The sequence below is a fragment of the Melopsittacus undulatus genome, chromosome 2 (genome assembly GCF_012275295.1).
Source record: "Melopsittacus undulatus isolate bMelUnd1 chromosome 2, bMelUnd1.mat.Z, whole genome shotgun sequence".
Taxonomy (NCBI): domain Eukaryota; kingdom Metazoa; phylum Chordata; class Aves; order Psittaciformes; family Psittaculidae; genus Melopsittacus; species Melopsittacus undulatus.
In genome coordinates, this window is record NC_047528.1 from 117,078,644 (window position 1) to 117,098,045 (window position 19,402).

General features: G+C 43.5%; 1 protein-coding gene across 1 annotated transcript in view; it reads right to left on the reverse strand.

Moving 5' to 3' along the window:
• Positions 1-12,301: 12,301 nt before the first annotated feature.
• The window catches only part of CLCN1 (chloride voltage-gated channel 1), a 48,136-nt gene continuing 41,035 nt past the window's right edge, over positions 12,302-19,402 (reverse strand). Inside the window, exons 20-24 of the mRNA XM_034059926.1 lie at positions 18,246-18,328; positions 17,465-17,503; positions 16,392-16,496; positions 14,497-14,583; positions 12,302-14,008 (exon numbers count right to left, since the gene is read on the reverse strand). Of these exons, the coding sequence (XP_033915817.1) occupies positions 13,610-14,008; positions 14,497-14,583; positions 16,392-16,496; positions 17,465-17,503; positions 18,246-18,328 (713 nt within the window). The 3' untranslated portion in view covers positions 12,302-13,609. The remainder of the gene's footprint in view (positions 14,009-14,496; positions 14,584-16,391; positions 16,497-17,464; positions 17,504-18,245; positions 18,329-19,402) is intronic.

Sequence of the window (19,402 nt, forward strand, 5' to 3'; positions counted from 1 at the left end):
GCACCTTTCCCATTTCTGCCTATCCACTGCAGTGCCAAATATAGTTGGAAGAAAAAGGGGCGAGATGAAGTTTTCTCCTCCTATTTATTTCTTCTTCCTGCTGTATTTTCTTCTTTCATTTTCCTTCCCTCAAGCAATATAAATAATGCTCAGTACTTGGTCTGTTTTTCCCTTCTGTCTCATTTTTAGGACTGGAGAGAGCTGATTTCAGCTGTTTTACCTATTTGTACAGGTTCTATTTTTGGTTGTTGTTAAAAAATAAGGTTCACGGACCAGGGGGAATTTGGTCTCTTGGAATTCCTTGCCATGTTTCTACAGACCTCCTTTTGAGGGAGAGGGGTTTTGAAAGGAAATGGAAAGAGTGATCTCCTTTTGAGCTCTCAGCAGAAAACAAACAGGGGTAAAAGCAACCTAAAGAAATGTACAAGCTATCGATTGTGCAGGAGGAGTGAACAGAACCAGCAGAAATTAACCAAGTGCTGAGTTTTAACTGCAATACCACTCGTAAGGAAGCATCAGCGAAACATGGGTTCAGAGCAGAGCTAGATCTGATGAGCTAGGGAAAGGGAATTTGCCTGGGCACTGCCATACTGTCCCAGGGGCAACCCTTTCTCACTCACACTGACTCATATCTACTCTGTTTAATTCATGACACATTTGTCTGTTCTTTGCCTCCTCTTCAGGCTTTGTGCATTGTTTGGATGACAGGGGAGTGCTATGTGCTGCTTCCCTGGTTCAGGTTTAGTCCCAGTGTATTTGCCAGGAACAATGTCAAAGGAGAATATAATGTGCCTGAAGTAATACCATCAAGTGTCAGAATTCAGACAGCTCCTAGCAAGCAAAGCAGATGATATCCAGGAACTATGAAAAGTACGAATAGGACTCTCAGGTACAACTTTACCCCACTCAGCTTTTTCCCCACTTACACAGGCAGCTGCATGAAGAGGGTCTCCTCTGTGAACACCCAAGTCTTTCCAGCCAAGTCCACTTAAGCGGCTCTGTCTTCCCTCGTGGTTCCACCTCTAAAAGGAAAGACATTTGGGATGTTTTAAGCATGACTGGTAATTTGGTGTAGGTGAGAGATAAAGGGTCAGTGCTAGCTCATTGTCCTGAAGTGGTTTGGGTCTAGCCATGGAGCAGGACCTAGGAAATCCCAGTAGCCAGATCAAGAAGGGACAAGTGCCAAGAGCACCTCAGCAGATGACAAATGAATAAGTGTTAACTTTTCCTTATTTATGATTTATTTAAGGCTTCAGGTGAACAAAAATGTTCAGCATGTTCCTTTATGGGAGAAGACTTAGGTGGCTTCTTGCTTTTTTCCTCCAAACCATTTTGTTCTCATGTGCCTCTCCAGGACCAATCTGGATGTTCATAGTAGCTTTCAGAGTAGCTTCTAATGATCCCTCTGTGTTGTTTAGGGGACAAGTGGGTCAACTTGTCCATGACTTCTTTTAATGTGGCCACGTGTGGTACATTTACTAAGATGCCCGATTGATGTCTATAAGATGTACATCATCTCCATACAAGGCAGTGACAGGGAATTAGCCACATGGGAAAAAGTGTGGGGAAACAAAATTACCTTATAGAAGATTCTATGGAATTCAATAGGAGGACAAAACCTATTTGTAGAGTTTTCTAACCTCTGTGGAATGGGATAGAAAATTATACCCTGCTGTATAATTCTGTAACATGGTCTCTGGATACCTGTAGATAGGCTATCATCCAGACTGGTTTGAACACTACTCTCTATAAACATCTTTCAAGCTTACTAAATTCTATACATTTTTTTTTCATAAAGGTCTTGATTTTCTGTGAAAAATACAATTTCAGCCTTTTTCTGGAAAAAAGGAAAAAACAAACCCCTCAAAAAAACCTCCAAAATTAAACAAAAAACACCACAAAACTAAAACACCCCCTAGCCCCCCAAAACCCTCACCCAAAAAGGCTGTTTACCATGACCTCTCTGCAGTCATAAGGAGAAATATATCTACACTTGCCATGAGCTTGACTGGAGAGAGCAGGTCTGCCCATCCACACTTGCTACCCAAGTGAGCATCCTGAGCTGAACTGGAAAGGCAGTTTGAATCTCTTTGCAAATGGACAATGGTTTGTATAACCTGGCCTTTTCTTACGTAACAGACCTGCTGCTTGTGTGTATCCAAGATCAGAGAGAGGGACCTGGAACCTACTGTACATTTCCCAGAAAAGCCATTGTTATTATATAGCTACACCTATTCAAGCATATGGAAGGCACAGGTGCTCTGTGAGCAAAATTTGGCCTGCAGTTCTGTTATCCTGGTGCAGAGGAGTGAGTACAGCCAAATACTCAGAGCCCAAATTATATCTGTGGGGCTGAAAAAGGAAAGGTAAGCTCAGTATCCCTGATCTGCAGTTACTAAGAAACCAAGCCCTGCTGTTCATGTACACAAACCCTTTGTAAAGCAGAGCTGCACAACATAAAAAGGTGAGGTTTTCTTGAAGTAGTGGGGGGAGAAGATTCCCATCCTTCCCCCCAAGCCTTTATCTTCATCAGGAACTAGTTGAAATTACTGTGCTGAACACAAAGGAAGGCTTAAATACAAGTGACCATAACTGAAAAAACCTCACATTCCACTGCAAGCAAATTCTCCCTTATTCCTTTTCCCATGATTGCTCATATCTGACAAGTTACACTATTTCATCAGGTTTTCTTTCATATAAATCTTAAGCTTTCCTTACAAGCCTTGTGAGTTCTCTTCAACTCCATTACTTTAGGCTCTGGGGTGGAAAAGTCAGTCTGCTCCTTTCAGTTTCTATGCCTCTAAATCATCTGCTTCCAGGAAGCTGCTGACAAGTCACACACTTGCTTTTCCCCCTTAAAAACTTTGACATCCCCTTTCCTGATAAGATTGCAGCAGAGAACAGGGTTTATCCATACCTCAGATCAAGCAGTAAGCTCCTATAAAGAAGGCAGCTCTCTGTCCTGCTTGTGCCCACCTTCCATCTGTAATTCTGGTGCAAATACTGGTGCACAGCTGACCCCACAGCAAACCAATGCACTTTTAGCTTACCATTAAAGTGAAGTGGGAACAGCTGTGAGCAGAGGGAGAGGCAGCACTGGTCTCAGCAGCTGGTCTTTATATCAGGTTAAGGGAGACTGGGAAAGCACACTTTGAAATGGCATCTTCATGATGAGTCTAAGCTGCTAAAAAGAGCTGTCATGCCTCCTCCCTTCTGTCACCACCAGCTGTATACTTCTACTGCCTAAGAAGCACAGTGCTGACACTCGTTGGCTGCTCAGGAACTGTCCCCATTGAAAACTAACCAGTCTCTTGACTTCAGTGGGATCAGCTCTTTGTATTAGTTTACTCAGTAAGGCAAGCATCACTGCAGGCTGGAGAAGCGTGCAGAAAGTCATATTGAAGAATATTCTCTGGTTGCAGATGCAATTTAAATTAGCTTAAGCTGATTGTAAAATATCTGTTTGAAAAGAATAAACCCAGCTAGTGTACCAGGGAGGACATATTCCCCCCTTCCTTCCCTAGTGTTTTCCTTAGAATTTCTAGTATGCTCTTACCTGACTTGGGTTTTGTTATTATTTAATGCCCTGTTATCTATCTCCCTCACTATTCTCTCCCCTTCCACAGGCTTTTTTGAGATAATCCCTTGCAATGGGGCAGGAGGAGATGAGGACCGTGATAGATGCATAGAATTAGTAAAATTAACATGCACAAATATCATATGCACTCAGTGATCCATGGCAGCTAAAGATACTGATAAGTCTTCTCCTGTAATGGCAAGAGGCAGAGCCTTGTGCAGGAGTGAAGCACAGCTATTGGACGTGAGGTTTATCCCTAACTTTAATCTAGTTCCAGTTAAGCGTGAGATCCAGCACTTCACACTAGGCAGAGTCTGTGCATGATGTACTGTGTACAACAACTGAAAACTAACAGTTGTAGGCCCAGAGAACTGGAGAGAAGGCAGCTATTCTCTTTATTTCACAAAGGTATGAGGTATGGTGGTGAGGCAAAGAAGTGTGTGACAGTACAGGCTTGTGGATAGCTTTGTGTGCTCTGTGCAATAGTGCAATAGCAAGGAGAAGTCTAGCCAGAGAGGGAAAGACATTGAGAGAAAGGCTTGGGAGAAAGATCAAGAAAGGCTTAACATCTTGTATTTACCATGGCAGACTCAAGGGTTCAGTTATAGAATTGGTACACAAGCTGTAGCTCCAGGGTTGGTTGGTGTAGCTTATACTGCTCCTTGGTCCAAGCCACACTTCTTTCTGAAAGACACAGTGATAGGAGAGACCTCCCTGAATTTGGGCACCTGCTGGCTTCTTTTTCATCATGGTTGCGAAACACTTTGCAATATACTTAATTCTTCAGGGAAATCATGTAAGAAATACACCAAACAGGAACTTAGTCATTGTCCAAATGGAGATAATGTGTGATCTGTGCTCACTGGCATCCCCAAGTATCTAAATTTAGCTCAGTTTGCCTTAACTGCTGTATTGATAACTGCCTAGAAGGAGAAACAGACTAAAACAAACCCACCTCTAAATTCTGTAGAGAGCAGAGCAACATTGGCATAGCCTAAGCTCTTCCTTCTCATTTCTCCCAGATGGAATGTCCCATGTTCCTTGTTCAGACAACCATAAACAATCTGGGATTTCCCTTAAAGAAGCTGTTTGACTTTTTCCAAAAGGAAAATGAAAAGAAAGGAAAGGAAATCGACCAACCAAACCAACCACCATTCAAATACAGGGATTCTCAGCAACTGATGCCAGTACACCTAGGAAAACACAAAGAAGTTTCATCTTTGATTCTCCTCCCTTGTAGCAATCTGACAGGGAAAGGTTTTTATGCCATGGCTCAGGGAAAGGACAAATAAACAGGGAAATGTGAGTCAAGTAGTGCCTATTAGAATTAAATGTATGTGTAGGACAGCCTACAGTCATTAAAGCACAGTCTCAAATACGAATGCAAGCTGTAAAGTCAATGTCAGGTGCCTCTTTTATATCACAGGCTATTTCCAGGCTAAGTAGTAGTGAACCACCTGCACAGGAGCAGCAGAGAAGAGCAGAACATCTGTCCCAGAACATGTCATGGACCCTGGCTAAGGCTGTCTGGAATACTACACTCTCCCAGCAGTGCAGCCAGCTTCATGAATTCACTGGGGTAGGGATGGACACAAATGGTTATGGTGTTAACAAGTAGACATGGAAGACCTGTGCTTAGAGAATTAGGGTCTATTTGATATCCTTGCACTGATGTTTTTCTGCAGCATAAGCAGAACAAAGTGTTATCTTTTCCTTGAAAATCAAGAGCAGCTCTGTGATCATCAGTGTTGGTCTGTGCAGGAAGAGAAAGACAAAGAAACAACAAAAAGATATAATTTTCTGGCACAGATACACATAGTTGAAAGAGGAAAAATGTAGTCGGGCAGTGACTCTGAGAAAGAGTTTGCTTACTAAAACTATAAAGACTTGTATCAAGACTGTTCTCATTGCAGATACTATAGAATCATAGTGTGGTTTGGGTTCGAAGGGACCTTAAAGATCATCTAGCTCCAACCTCCCTTAGGAGCTACTACTGATGAGTAGCAGCTGCTGTCTTATAGGAAGAGAGAGATTGCAGTATTCTGTGGAAAGAATGCTACTGAGGATCTTCCTCATCTCCATTGACTGGGGACATTGTAATGCCCTCTGAAACCAAGTCTTGTTTTTGCTTTACCATAAGGGATCAAATATCCATGCTAGCAAGACAAAAACATCTAAAAAGGCTTTCCTCCATTACGGAGACAAGATCATGAGCCAAGATTTACTTCAAATAAGGTAAAGGCATCTAGTCCACATTCCCTGGCTTTCTATATTCATTCTCATTGGACATGGAAATCCAGTCATGAGTTGGAGGTCAAAAGGCTGAGAACCCTTTTCCAGAACTCTGCCATGTTCCCAGTGCAGGTGGACTTCCCTTCTTTTCCAATACTGCATGTGTGAGCAATGTAGCAAGCCAAAACCTCTTTTGCAGGTATTTATTCTTATTTGGCTTCATTTTTCCTTCTCTGATTTGTGGATGTTGTGCATGGTTGGATGTCTCTGGGAATCCCTATGCTATAACATTTGGACTCCAAAGGAATTTTATGGGGTACAGGGTTTCTCTTGTTTCAGCTGTTATCAGGTATGGGAGGGTACAGCCTGAGGATGTGGGAGGTAAAAGGGTGGCGGATGGGGGTCTCGGTGGCATGTGGAATGGATTCCTGAAGCATGTTTAAAAATCACTAAAGACTTGGGTCTTCAAATGTTATAATCTCAGTATCTGAAACTGCTTTAGCATTAAGTGTATGGGACAACAGAGGTTGTTGTGAAGCGATTTTAAAGAGCTTACAGAGCCTGTAAACGTTTTCTGTAGGGGGTAGCTGCATGGTGATTGTATGTTTTCTTTCAGGCTAGTGTTTACAGAGGTGCATTGATGTTTGGGGGGAAAGTACTAAATGGAAGAAAAACATAAAGGGAAAGGGACCCAGTATTGAAAGCTTTCATCCTTACTTGTCCCACATTAGCCCTTAGTAACTAAAATGACTCTTGATTTGCCTTTGGTCTTCCAGCTCCAAAACATGTTTGCCTGAACATTTTTGTTGGATATACTTCGCATGTTTTGATAATGTGACTTATGAGATAACACTTCTGGAAAGCTATATAAATACATACATGTACAAGCACATACATACATGTACACACACTGCATATAGACTTAGGAAAATATACGGCACTATACACCTCCATGCCTGTATGTGGCAACAACCACAGTAAAGGAGGGGAGGTAGCTCAAAATAGCATGTACAGTCCTTTATGGAGTTGTTATTAAACAGAATGTGGTCTTGCCGTCCTGGCTGGTGGAAGTGTTTTATTTCTATGGGACTGGTTCCAGGGGAGGTGCGTCTGAGGAAGGAGGATCCTAGGAAGAGGGGGTGGGTCTCACTGAGATAGTCTGATGGAGGACATTGGAAAGGATCCATGGTGGCTTGAAGAAGCATTCCAGAGCAGGAAATATATGATACATTATTTCTAATCAAGAAGATAAGAGCATCACTCGTTTGACTATGCAGGGCTAAAATCTCTTATGTGCCTGTGACATAAATGCCAGGCCATTGTGGCAGATTTGGTGCTAGCATCACATCGATGGGACACTCTAGTTTAGCACAGAGTCAGTCTTCCTCACTGTTAACACTGAAACAGCACTTTCCAGATAATACATATAAGGTTTGTCCTGATGTTGGTGACATACAGACACGTCTGGTACAGAGCTGGATGGAAGTTTCACAACAGCAGGTTAGGACAGGACACAAAGAGGAGGAGTCTGATGCTGGGGTTGGGAAAGGGACTGGCACTGGGTAGCAAGACTGTGGGTTCACTTTTCAGTTTGAAATCAGTGCTTCTCAGGCTGTTGGTCTCATAGCAGGTTGGGAAATTGGTTGATCCAGAGGGAGAGGAGCATCTCTGCACTTCCAGCATCATTGTATCATCTGCTTCTGATTTAGGCAGGCCATTAGGCCATATCTAGTAGCTCTTTTTTTACCATACAAGAATTCTAGGTTCTAGCCATGAAAGAAACCCATTTCCTTTGTGAAGATACTGACACTTTTCCCCTGGTTCTTACAGGGGCTAATCAGTGTCACTTGTCCTGCTTTAATCAGCTAATCTTTGCTGCCTGTGTTCCATTTGAAGTTAATTTGCTTCCTTACAGTTTACCTGCCTTTGCTACTGAACAGATTTCCACCCTCCCCTTGGCATGTATGTCTGCATAACTGTGTTCATACAATTAACTGTGACTTCTATAGGACACACATATTTAACTCCTTTAGGGTTTTGGTTTCTGGGGTTTTATTTATTTACTTACTTGGTTTTGTCCATCCTGTAATTGTCCCAGCTCTTGGTTCTTGGGTTTTGGTTTCTTTTACATCTTTGTTTCAGAACAGCCTCTAAATTGTCACTATTTGTTTTTAAATGCGGTATGTCAAATGGAATCAGCTATTCCACATATGTTCAAGCTGTGAGCCTCTGTGAATATAACATGGCTCTGGACCTGGAAGTCATACTTCTCTGCATAGGAAGAATGTCTCTTCTTTTACATTTCACATTATGCTCCAAAGATGGTGTGCAGCTGCTGAGTGCTTCACCCAACATAACTATTTTACCATCATACTAGTTTAGAGTTATCCCTCAGATAAATGCATCTCCTCTGTCTTTAGCTGCTAAGCCCTAACTTGAATTCGTTCTGTGGTATCTGCCCCAAATGCTGATCTCTGCTTTCTGCTGATTTCTCTTTAGACTGGATGGTAAATCTAGAACACGTTTCTCTTACAAGCTCTCATGTTCCAGTAGTGAATGAAAACAGTAAATAAAAAGGTATAAGACCGTTCTTGCCGCACACTTCACTAGCTCTGCACTTTGCCAGCTGCAAGGGTATTTTCTGTGCAGTTCCTCAGACAGAGAAACAGCAAATTTGGTTTAAGCATAAGATTCTGTGGCATATTTGGTCATAATCCAACATCTCACAGCTCCCATTTCTTTTCACAGCTCATTTGCTGAAGTGGGAGAAAGCAGGTTTACTTTTTCTTGCAAATTCCTCATAAACCTTCCATTGCTGTCTTTTGCACTCATTTCTGTGTGGAAAAACTGCAAGCTTCTAACTTGCTTTTGTGTGCCTTTAGTTCTGAACATATCTGAATAGGTCTTCTATTTTTACCTTCTGTTCTGCAAACTAAGTAAGTAGCTATTCAGTAAATAGCCAACTATTAGCAGCTTTTATGTTGTTGTGCCTATACAGAAGACAAGTCACATTTTCATTTCTTTATATTCTGTTTCCTTCATAAATTTGCCTCAACATACTTTGTCCTCCGTGTCAGATGCAATCCTTCAAGTTGGCCACATACATCTCTGTAACTGTTTTTACTATGGAGCTGCAGATGCTTGCACAAGCAGCACACCAAAGCTTCTGGGATGGGAGCAAATGCTCATTGGAAAGGCCAGTGCTTGAACAAGGAATAGGTTTGGCAGAGACTGGCTTCATTTAGCTAGCACACTAATCCCAGTGTCCACAGTACTGTCTTTAATGCTGTGAGGCTGCACAGGACTTACTTCCAGCCAGCTGAGGGAGAAGATGCGGCTCAAACCACAGGCAACCCAATCACAGAGCTACCTGCTATTGCACACCTGTGATTTGGCAGAGGTGGGCTGTGCGCATGGATACATGAGCACAGGGTTGTCTGCCCAGTATGGGGGTTGTGGGCACACAATGAGGTTGTGGTTGATGGTCAGGACCAGTTTAAGCTTCCCTCCCACAAATAAAGCCTTCAACATTTTGCATCCCATGGCTTAAGGTAAAGCAGTTTTTTCTCTGTTTGAGAATGCTACTGCCCAGGCATGGCTTTTGGGCAGACATATGGATTATTGGTTTCCAGTGTTGATTAAATTGTTATGTGCCCAAATCCTTGCTTATGTGGCCATGAAAAACTTAGCATCTGCTGTGACAGCATTTTTAATAGTGTGGTTTTGATTACACCCTCTCTGGGTTAGACTGACTTGTCCAAGAGGGATCTTTAATTGCTCAGTTGCTTATTGCTCTGTCTTGTACTCTCTGGCCACAAAAGACACAGTTCTATACATTGTGTTCATAGCTGGGAGAGATGGGGAGAGTTATCTTTTATGAACTCGATTCTGTCCCTATTTCTGCTTGTACTGACTGGTTTTGTCCATAGGGTTAACAAGCTAGAACTTTAGTCTGAAGTAATCTGGCAACCACAACAAAGTTACATTGTCCAGGTAGACTTTTCTTGTTGTCCATCTTCATGCATTTTCTCCTTCATCCTAATCATGACCAAGTCCCTTAGACCCAAAGCCCTATCTGTTGTCTTGTCAACCTTAAGTCTTCCTTATTTCTTTTCAGTTCTTTATATTGATGAATTTAGCAATAAGACTTCTGCTTTCACATGCCATGGAAAAGGAAGGGTTCAGCTTTTTGCTAGACTAAAATTTAATAGATAACCTCTTCCCTTCATCAACAGAGTATCAGTAAATGGCAATTAGATGAGCTCAAGACTAATTTGATCTTCAAGATACAAGGTCAAATGAGTTTTTCACTGATTTTGGTGGTGGTGGTAGTGTTTTCCCAACATCTTCTGCTCTGATGGATATTTTTCAGTATCATGTTGTTCTCACACTATTATATGTCGGGCACCAAATGTAGTTCGACATGTGCTTGGAGTTGGAAATGATGAAAAAGATCAGCTCTATTTTAGTGCTTTGAGTGGTAGTGGCAAGCCTGCTGTAGCATGAATCTATGATTAAATTAATGATTCTGTGCAACTGCAAGTGCCATTAAGGAGACAAGCAAGCTTCTGTGGTTTAAAACAGCCTCAGAGCTTCTTGGTTTTCAAGGTTTGTGCTTGGAGCTTTGGGGGCAGATCTGAGATTTGACTTCCCCACTGAATGGGAAGGCTTCAGTGATGATGGAGATTCTGGAGACATTCTGAGTCAGAGCAAAACTGATTTGTGTGTGTAGGGTAGCCAAGTCTGCACTACTTGGGTAGGATGAGAGATGTGGGGTTTAGAGGGATAGATCAGTGTGACTTTGTTTGCTGGACAAAGCTTTTGAGTTTAAGCTTTGAGGGGGCCTCCTGGGATTGCCTGAGAGGGTCAAGCTCAGAGTTGCCTTGACAAAGGTCCTGTGTCAGTTTACTTCACATTTCACATCTATTACAGTACTCGGCATTAGCTCAGTGAAGGCTGTATTAGTAAAACCGAATGGAAACATCTTCAGCCATCGCAAACCATCTTTGCAGGATGTATTTTGTCCCCTCTTGGCTCCGTGTACACAGAAGTATTTATATATATACGTCTTTGCAGGTATGAAGATGGTCCAGGTGAATGCTGCTTCTGCTCCAGGGGTGAGGGCATACCTGGAATGAATCTTGAGTAGTACCTCCAAAGAGCAGCACTAACACTCACCTTTCAGCTTCCCCACAGAGAGCAGTCCAGCTCCTCATGGTAACTGCAGGACAGCTAAAGGCAATAGGAATGGAGAGAGATGTGCATGTGCTTATGCGGACATACGTGTGTTTGCGCTTGTACTCTCAGGTGAAGGGCTCAAGAAGCTTTCCAGGTTAGCTTGTGTCTTACTCGGAGCTCCCCAAGCTTTTCCATGTGCTCAATCTTTGTTCCAGCTTCATCTTCCCCAGCTCACAATCTGTCTGTCATGACTCACACACTCTCTGGCTTTGATTTAGACTCCATCTGCTTCCTCAGCCAGTCAGATCCCAGTTCTTCTGTAGCACACCGTAGGAGAAGTGTGGGACTGGAGTAGAACACAGCTCTGTACTCAGGAGAGAGGAGGGGGAGGTGGATTGACTCCTGCCTCAAAATTCCTCCTTGTCTCAGAGCTAAGCTGCAAAATGCAAGTCTTGTACTTGGTAGTACACTGAGGCAGGGGCTGACCTGCAGAAACTTGTCCTTCCTGAGGGCGTGTGGATCCTCACATCAGATCTGGTCTCAGAGTTGCCACTCCCCACACATGTATGTGTTTTTAAACAGCCTTTCCCCTGCGCTTCCTTAAAACACTACCACCATTCCCTAAGGAAAAACAGCAGTTGCTTTGCCCCTTCTCCGTAGGCAGGGGAAGGTGACACAAAGTTAGGAGGGAGGCTGTGTGCTAATGCCTGGCAGCTAGAAATGTGCCACAAGCCTCTGGTGGAGGCAAGCAGCTGGTGTGTGCAAGAGACCTGCTCTCAGATCACCACAATCTGCTCACAAGGACAAGGTGATCATTTAGCCAGGGAAAGGCTGTTCCCAGTTAGCTTATAGAGGGGGATCATGTGTCAAAACCAATACGGAGCTGGTGGGCTCTGAATTCCAGAGAGCAAAACCTAATTTCTCCCTCATTAAGGAGCTCCTCATGCTCCTTATAGCCAGGTAGGGGAGATTTCCCTTGTCACAGACTCTCTCTCCCATGAGCATCATCAGAGAAGAGCTGGCACAAGGGTCAATCCTTGGCATGAAAGCCAAGAGGGAATTTTCCTAGAGAGACTGCTTATGAAAAAATCACCCATTAAGGTGAAACCAGTCACTCTGAGTTAGGTGATGCTTTGCTAATATCAGAATGTGCCCCAGCACCCTCCAAGAACATATTCTCAGAGCCTAAATTTCTTCTCTGTTGCTGGTAAGTAGAAACACATCCAATGGGACTTCATCTGAGTGCTATGACACACCAGAAACGTGATGGAGAGAAATGCAGAACGTTAGAGGAAAGCCACAGAAGACACAGAGTTTGGTTTTGCCTATTTACTGAGAAAACCTCACAAGGCCAGTGAGTTACACCAAGCAGCATCTTACCTTCGGATGCTGAGGTTCTGCATGCATGACACAAACTGACAAGACATCTTTTTGCAAGATAGAGATGAAGATCTGCTCCAGATTTAGAACTGGAATAGAGGGGGATGCTGCAGACAAGGGCTGAGGTCTTTACTGTTAGTCACAACGGAGACAAGCTGGAAAAAGTGAGAGCTGGAATTCCAGATATGCAGAAATATGTGGAAAGGAGGCAGGGGAGAATTACCAGGAAAGAGAGCAGGAATTTTCAGGGATAAACCTGTTTTCAAGGTGTAGAAAATGTGGCTTCCCTCTGCTGTAGTTCTTGTCAGCCTGCTAACATTCCGTCATTCCTTATTTAGTTCCTATATTTTAAGACTGTAAAAATGGTGATTCAGAGTGACAGACACAGGTATTTGAAATACAGGTGCACACAGGCTGGTTCACTCCTCTTCCTCCAACACTGAGGATGCCCCCACTTCAGTTTCCCATTCTATTTAAAGATGCCAGACATGATGGGAAAACAAAGAGGCTTTCCTCCCTTCTAGTGCTTTTCTTAGAGCCATGGCTGAATTCAAGACATGAAACATAGACTAAATATCTTCATCCTATCTATTTTTAGGGCATGGCTCAGCTAAAGGACAGAGGAGAAGCTCCTAACTGCACACCCACCCAAGACAAACCCAGAGTTAAAACAGAAAGAGGAAAAATGTTCTACATGGGAATGTTGGGGGGATGCAAGATAAGAGCTAGAGGAACTGTGGCAACACGGACAGGATTGCAGTCAGAAGCAGCAATATGCTCCTAGGCTGGAGGTCTGGCTGTGTTTACACTGGTACGTGCAGCCAGCTGTGACACAGATGACACCAATTCCAAGATGACACCAATTGAGAATGAGATAAGCTGCTCCTTCTCCAGTTTCCACATGGCAGATTGAACCAGAGCATCCTGATGGTGCCCAGCAGTATTCACGTCCTGTTACAATCCCTTCTACCATGTTATATAATCATGGCAGAAGCCTAAGTATTATAAGCCCAATCTTAACCACCTTGCAGTCCACATCTGACTCCTGCACACACCCGTATAGTCCAATACCCTTTCCACAGACAGAGCAGCAGTAGAAAGGGTCAGTCTGATGCCCCTTCTCCCAGCTGAATCAATCCTCTGTGGCGATTGCAAAGAACATCCAAAAGCTTCTCTTTGAGGAGCAAACACAAGAAAACTGGCTCAACTGAAGAGTGTGAATGACTACTCCCCTCACACCAGCTATAAGGGGACATCCTCATCCTCATCTTCATCCTCATCCAGGTCAGTGGAGCGTAGGCTTATGTCCTTGAGGATGTCCGAGATGTTTTCATCAACTGGCCCTGTCAGCTCCATCTCTTCCAACTCGGTATCGGTGCCAGAAGTGGAGAATGGGACTTCCCCCTCCTCATGGAAGTGTGAGTGCTGTGGGGAGTGTGTGCTGGGAAGCAGTGGGCTCTCTGTGTGCAAGTCCGCTGCTTGCTGTGCTGCTGCCATGGAGCTGTCCTGCCGGCTCCATGCCTGAGTGGCCTGAGTGGCCTTCTCCGTGCTGATGGAATTCCGGTTGGTATCACGGAAGCTGGCAAGTGGTGGGCGCAGGCGAACCCCAGAGCGTGTGGAGCCCTCTATTGCCTTCTGGAGCTATGGGAAGAGGAAAAGGTCAGCAAAAATGGATGGGAGGGAGGCTGACCCAGCCCTAACCCAGCAGAAGTTCATCTATTCTCCATGGTAAATGAATCACAACTAGAGAGAGTCACAGCTCTACCTCTAGGGCCTGCAGAGATCATAGAATCATAGAATAGTTAGGATTGGAAAGGACTGGTGGTGTAAATAACTGGTAAATAACAAATTCCATACAATTTTCAGAGACAGTAATAGCCATCAGTTAAGAGCCCTATGTTCAACAAAAGGATGCGCTATCCAACATCCCTGTAAATGATACCTGCTTCCTCTCCTGAAATACAGTCATCTGTTCATAGCTTCCAAAGCAATGACTCTGAAGCTTTCAACACTGGGCTGAAAATGCATTAAAATATTCCCAGTTGGATCCTCCAGCACCTGTAGGTTACTGCATTGGTCCACGGGATATTTGCAGTTGATTAAAAGGAGATGGAAGGATCTGGACTTACCTCTTCCAATGCCAACACTCCCCTCAGCTTCCCCATACTGGTGACATAGGCATGGCTGAGGCCCAGTAATGAGAATAATGTATGTGTCTATGAGCAAAACCACAAAAGACCATTTCAGGGATTTTGGACTGGTAGCATAATACTACAGCTGGGACTTGGGATGTAGAAATGGGAATCACAGAGGCACATGAGTCTGCAGTTATCTCAGTGAGAAACTACCTTTTCTCTACCCTTTTTGCAGCTAGCAAATACCACCCCTTGGTCCTTCTGCTGTGCAGCCATAGCTGGGAGTGTGCTGATGATGGAGAGCATATTCTCAAGGTTACTCCTATCCTGCATCTGGCAAACAGAGATTCACATGCAACATCCTGTTTATCCGGGGATTTATGCAGATCCTATTTAATGTTGCTGCTGGAAACCAAACTATCACATAAGAATATGCAAAGCCAGAACCTACTTAGGTTATTTATTCCAGTGCCTTCCTTAACACCAGAAAATGTCTCTTTTTCCTGTTAGATTATTTCCTGTCAAAACTTATTTTTGCTGCTGCTTGTCCAGCGCAGTGGAAACATTGAGAACAAGATATTCCCTTCTCTGAAGCCTCCTGAAAAGGACAGCTATCATGCTGCTATCAGTCATGATTTCTTTAACCTAAATAGGCCATGTTGGTTTACAGTTCTTCACAGAACACACTTCCTAAGGCTTTCAGCATTCTCACTGCTCTGTCATGTATTTCCAACCTCCAAGTTCTTTAAGCCTAGCTCTACCTGGACTTTACCTATGGCCTTACATGAAGTCATTCTTTCACAGCTGGTATTTGCCCTTATTTTTAACATCACATGAGATATTGAATGCCATGTTCAAGTGTAAACTAGGGACAATCTTTTGTATGAAGAAGACATTTTACCCTAATGTAAAAGAAAATCAGCCTGCTTAAATACAATTTGATCTTGATCAGGCATGACATTTTTGCCATTATCAGTAGCCTTACATGTAGCTCTAACTGTACATGCCTCACGTTGATTATTCCTGCATTTCTTGTGCATCCAAGCTAAGTTGGTTTGTCTGTTATTTCAGAGTTTCCAGTTTGCTCTTTTTTATGAGAGGTATAAAACTGTCCCCATTTGCAGTCTTTAGTTATAACTTCTTATATTCTCAAAGATAAATACTAATGGCTTTCAGATGACTTCAGACAGCCCTTTAGAAAACACCAAATTCATCTTAAGTATATGATAACCTGTTCTTATTTTGCTCAAGGCTGAGATCTTACCCCTTTGCTAAGAATGATTAATTAATTCTGTGCATTTGCTGCCTATTCATGTTAAATTAATACTGATAAGGACATGCACTGTGCACTCTGGCTTCAGCAGACTGCTTTCCCTTTCCACTGAGTGAAAGCTCAGTCCTCTCTTACAATGACTGCTTTTATCCCCAGTCATCCCATGCTAACTCTTGAAGTTGTATGATCGAGATTCCTTGTTCTTCACCTAAATGAATAGCCTATGATATGGGGTGGTTTCAAGCAACTCTTCTCAAGCACTGAGGCAGATTCTACCCCCAGACTAATCCCTTCTGGTGTAAATCTCAGTGTAATGCCCCCAGCAGCAAGGCATACAATGCTTCTGTTAATGCAGCAGCTGAAAAATCATATGTGGTGTCCAAATCTATTTTAGTAAATGGACTTAGACTTCTTATCATGTAGCCTTTCATTCTACAGGAGACTGGAGGTATGCACAGAAGGTTATAGGTACAAGCTGACTTCTGTAGCTGGACATGGAAGTAGAAGGGGTTAGTAGTTGAAGACAAGGAGGAGAAATAAGTCATAGACTAGAATCACAATGACAGATAGGGTGGAGAGAAAACAGTGCATGCCTCAGGGAGACATCTGTACTCACCTTGTGCAGGGAAGTTCTCTCCACTAGTTGGAAAGGGGAAGGGTCTATGCGGCAGCTGTCAAAACACACGTTCTTGTTCAGTTCCTCCTGTTCCCAAGCATCTATCTGATACAGGAAAAAAGGGGAATCTCCTGTAGTAATCAGCAGTGTTGCTGTCTTGTGTATCCAAATTAGTCCCATTCTCCTGTTAATGCTTCCTCCTTCCTATATAGATCATTCCTCTTGCCCCTTATATCACACCCCTCAGGTTTCCCATCCCTTCCTTGCCAGATGTCAAGTCCCTGTGGAAACAGAGCAAGCCCAATATCTCAGAGGTTCTGAGAACATGAGGTTTTTATCCTTCCTGCCTAAAGGGGAAGTGAACACAGAATCACAGAATAGTTTGGGTTGGAAAGGACCTTAAGATCATCCAGTTCCAACCCCCTGCCATGGGCAGGGACACCTCACACTAAACCATGTCACCCAAGGCTCTGTCCAACCTGGCCTTGAACACTGCCAGGGATGGAGCATTCACAACTTCCCTGGGCAACCCATTCCAGGGCCTCATCACCCTCACAGCAAAGAATTCCTTCCTTATATCCAATCTAAACTTCCCCTGTTTAAGTTTTAACGCATTACCCCTTTTCCTATCACTACACCCCCTAATGAAGGGTCCCTCCCCAGCATCCTTATAAGCCCCCTCCAGATACTGGAAGATTGCTATAAGGTCTCCACATCTTAGCTTCCACTTCTGAGTGCATCTTCCCCTTATTATTACAAGATGATTAATTGTTCCTTTGTGTAAGACAGGAAGGAACAACACTTATCCATTGAAAGATTTAGGTGAGGGGAAAACTGCAGAGGTGCCTAGTCCAAAACCCTGCTCACAACACAGTTGAATTCAAAGCTAGATAGTCACATCTAGCAGAACAAACACTTACTGGGTGAGAGCAGCCCATTGTGCAATTCTAAGAAGAAAATGGCTTTAGCTACGGCTGTGGCAATCACTAAGGTTGTTGAAGTATTACAAGTGATAGGAAATGGGCAAAAGAAGCACTTAATTAACCTCACTCTCTTTCTGCACTCAGTCTTACCTCTTCTGGCCTCATTGTTTCAACAACTTCCACTGGCTCCTGTAGGAGAAAACACTGCTCAGGACATAGAAAGAACCCAGAGCTTCACTGAGTACAGAAAGGAAAAACATGCACAGTCTCCTCACACCATCTGGTTCCCTTTTTGTTCCAAATGGGGTATTACTGAGTGCTTTGATTTTCTTTATACACATACGTTATAAGGTGTATTCTATACTGGCTGTGCTTCCCTTGCCAATGAAGATTGACTATGGAATGCTGGTGGCCCAATTCAGATGCCTAAACATCTAGTACTGCTTTAGATGCTCCCAGATATCCCACATGGGGTCCAACCATGGCCCTAAGAGTAGAAGCATCTATAGGCTTTGTATGATATCCACCCACCCTGTGCAGACATATCAGGCTACCCAAGGGCATCTATCATGGCACAGGGTAAAACCATTTATTTTTATCTCACCAATACTGTTTGCCAAATGGGATAGAACTGCACTTTACCCCAGGTTAGCCAAAACAGCATAAGTTATTCACTGACAAAAACTGCCAACACTCAGTCATGATGGCAGCCTTTACACCTGAGCACAGATGGTTTTTTAGGAAGAGGCATACTCCTTTACATGAATCACATCCCTTCTCCTTGGACAGAGTTCCCCACTGATGTTGTCAGAGTTCAGGACCAGAAGTGTGTCCATGCTTTGGCCAAGTGCTGAATGGCTCTAAGTAGCAGGTTCTACTACCATTGCATTCTCTTCCCCCTTCAGACTACAGGGCTCTCTGTATCCCTAACCTGAACGGCACTCTCTGTTTCACGTGCATGGCTGTAATGGCACAAGAACTGCTGGATCAGTTGCCTCCAACTCCTGAAATTGCCTGAAGAAGGAAAACAAACAAATAGGAGAACAAATAAGAGACAAAAATATAAAGCCCTGTGCCCAACTCCTTGCCCAAAGCAGGTTTGGAAATCATACAAGGGACATAGTACATGGTACACGACAGAGCTGAGCTAGGCACTATCTAGCATTCAGTTTGTAATTTGGTGTCTGTGACATGCCAGAATAAATATTCCCATGCAATGCCTTTTCCTCAAGGAGAAGAAACAACTCATTACACAGTAGCCCTTGCAGATATCGCTTATATATCAGTGTCCCTGAAGAAAAAAAGCAACCAACCAAACTAAAGCAAGACTACTGATACAGCACGGATACAAGGGATAAACTGCTGTGGTGAGAGCAGTCCACGGAGAGAATGAGTTTTGGAGGATGAGTATGGAAAGGGGAGGTGAGAACATAGAAATGACTTCAAAGAGAAAACATATCAAGAGCCTGAATGTTGTGACAGGTACAAAGGAATCCACGGGTTGTGCCAGCAGTGCAATGGTGGGAATGAAAAACACCGCAGAGTTATTCTCCCAGGCAGGACAGTCAGGAATTAGCGAAGAAGAGGAGATAGGGTTTGGTGCTGTTGTGAACAAGGCTGTGGAGGAAGGTGGGTCAGAAACAATGACAGCTGTGAACTGAACTAAAAATGATGGCAGAAGACACTCCTGCTCTGCTTCCTCTTGTCACTCCTGGATCACTCAGTATGAGCTTCACCTAAAATGTCTCACACACTGTCCTTGTTTTGATGTGATTCCTTTTTGCTTTGGTAGGTGGTTGTCCCACCACTCTGCCTCGGAAGCATAAAGTGGATTTTCCTATGCCTTAGAGGTTTAGTCATGTGAATGATGTTAAGGAACCAGGATGTGCTGCATGCTATATTACATGTTTCAAAGAGCCAGAGCCCTGCTTTCTGTATTCATTCTTGAGATCGAGCTACACCTCTGTGCTTATTCACTCTCTGCACATTTCAAGACATGTAAAGGAAAAGAACCCCACCATCCTGCATCAAATATACATGATACATGGATCAGAAATGTGCTATGAGGGTGGAGGAGGCTGGGACCTT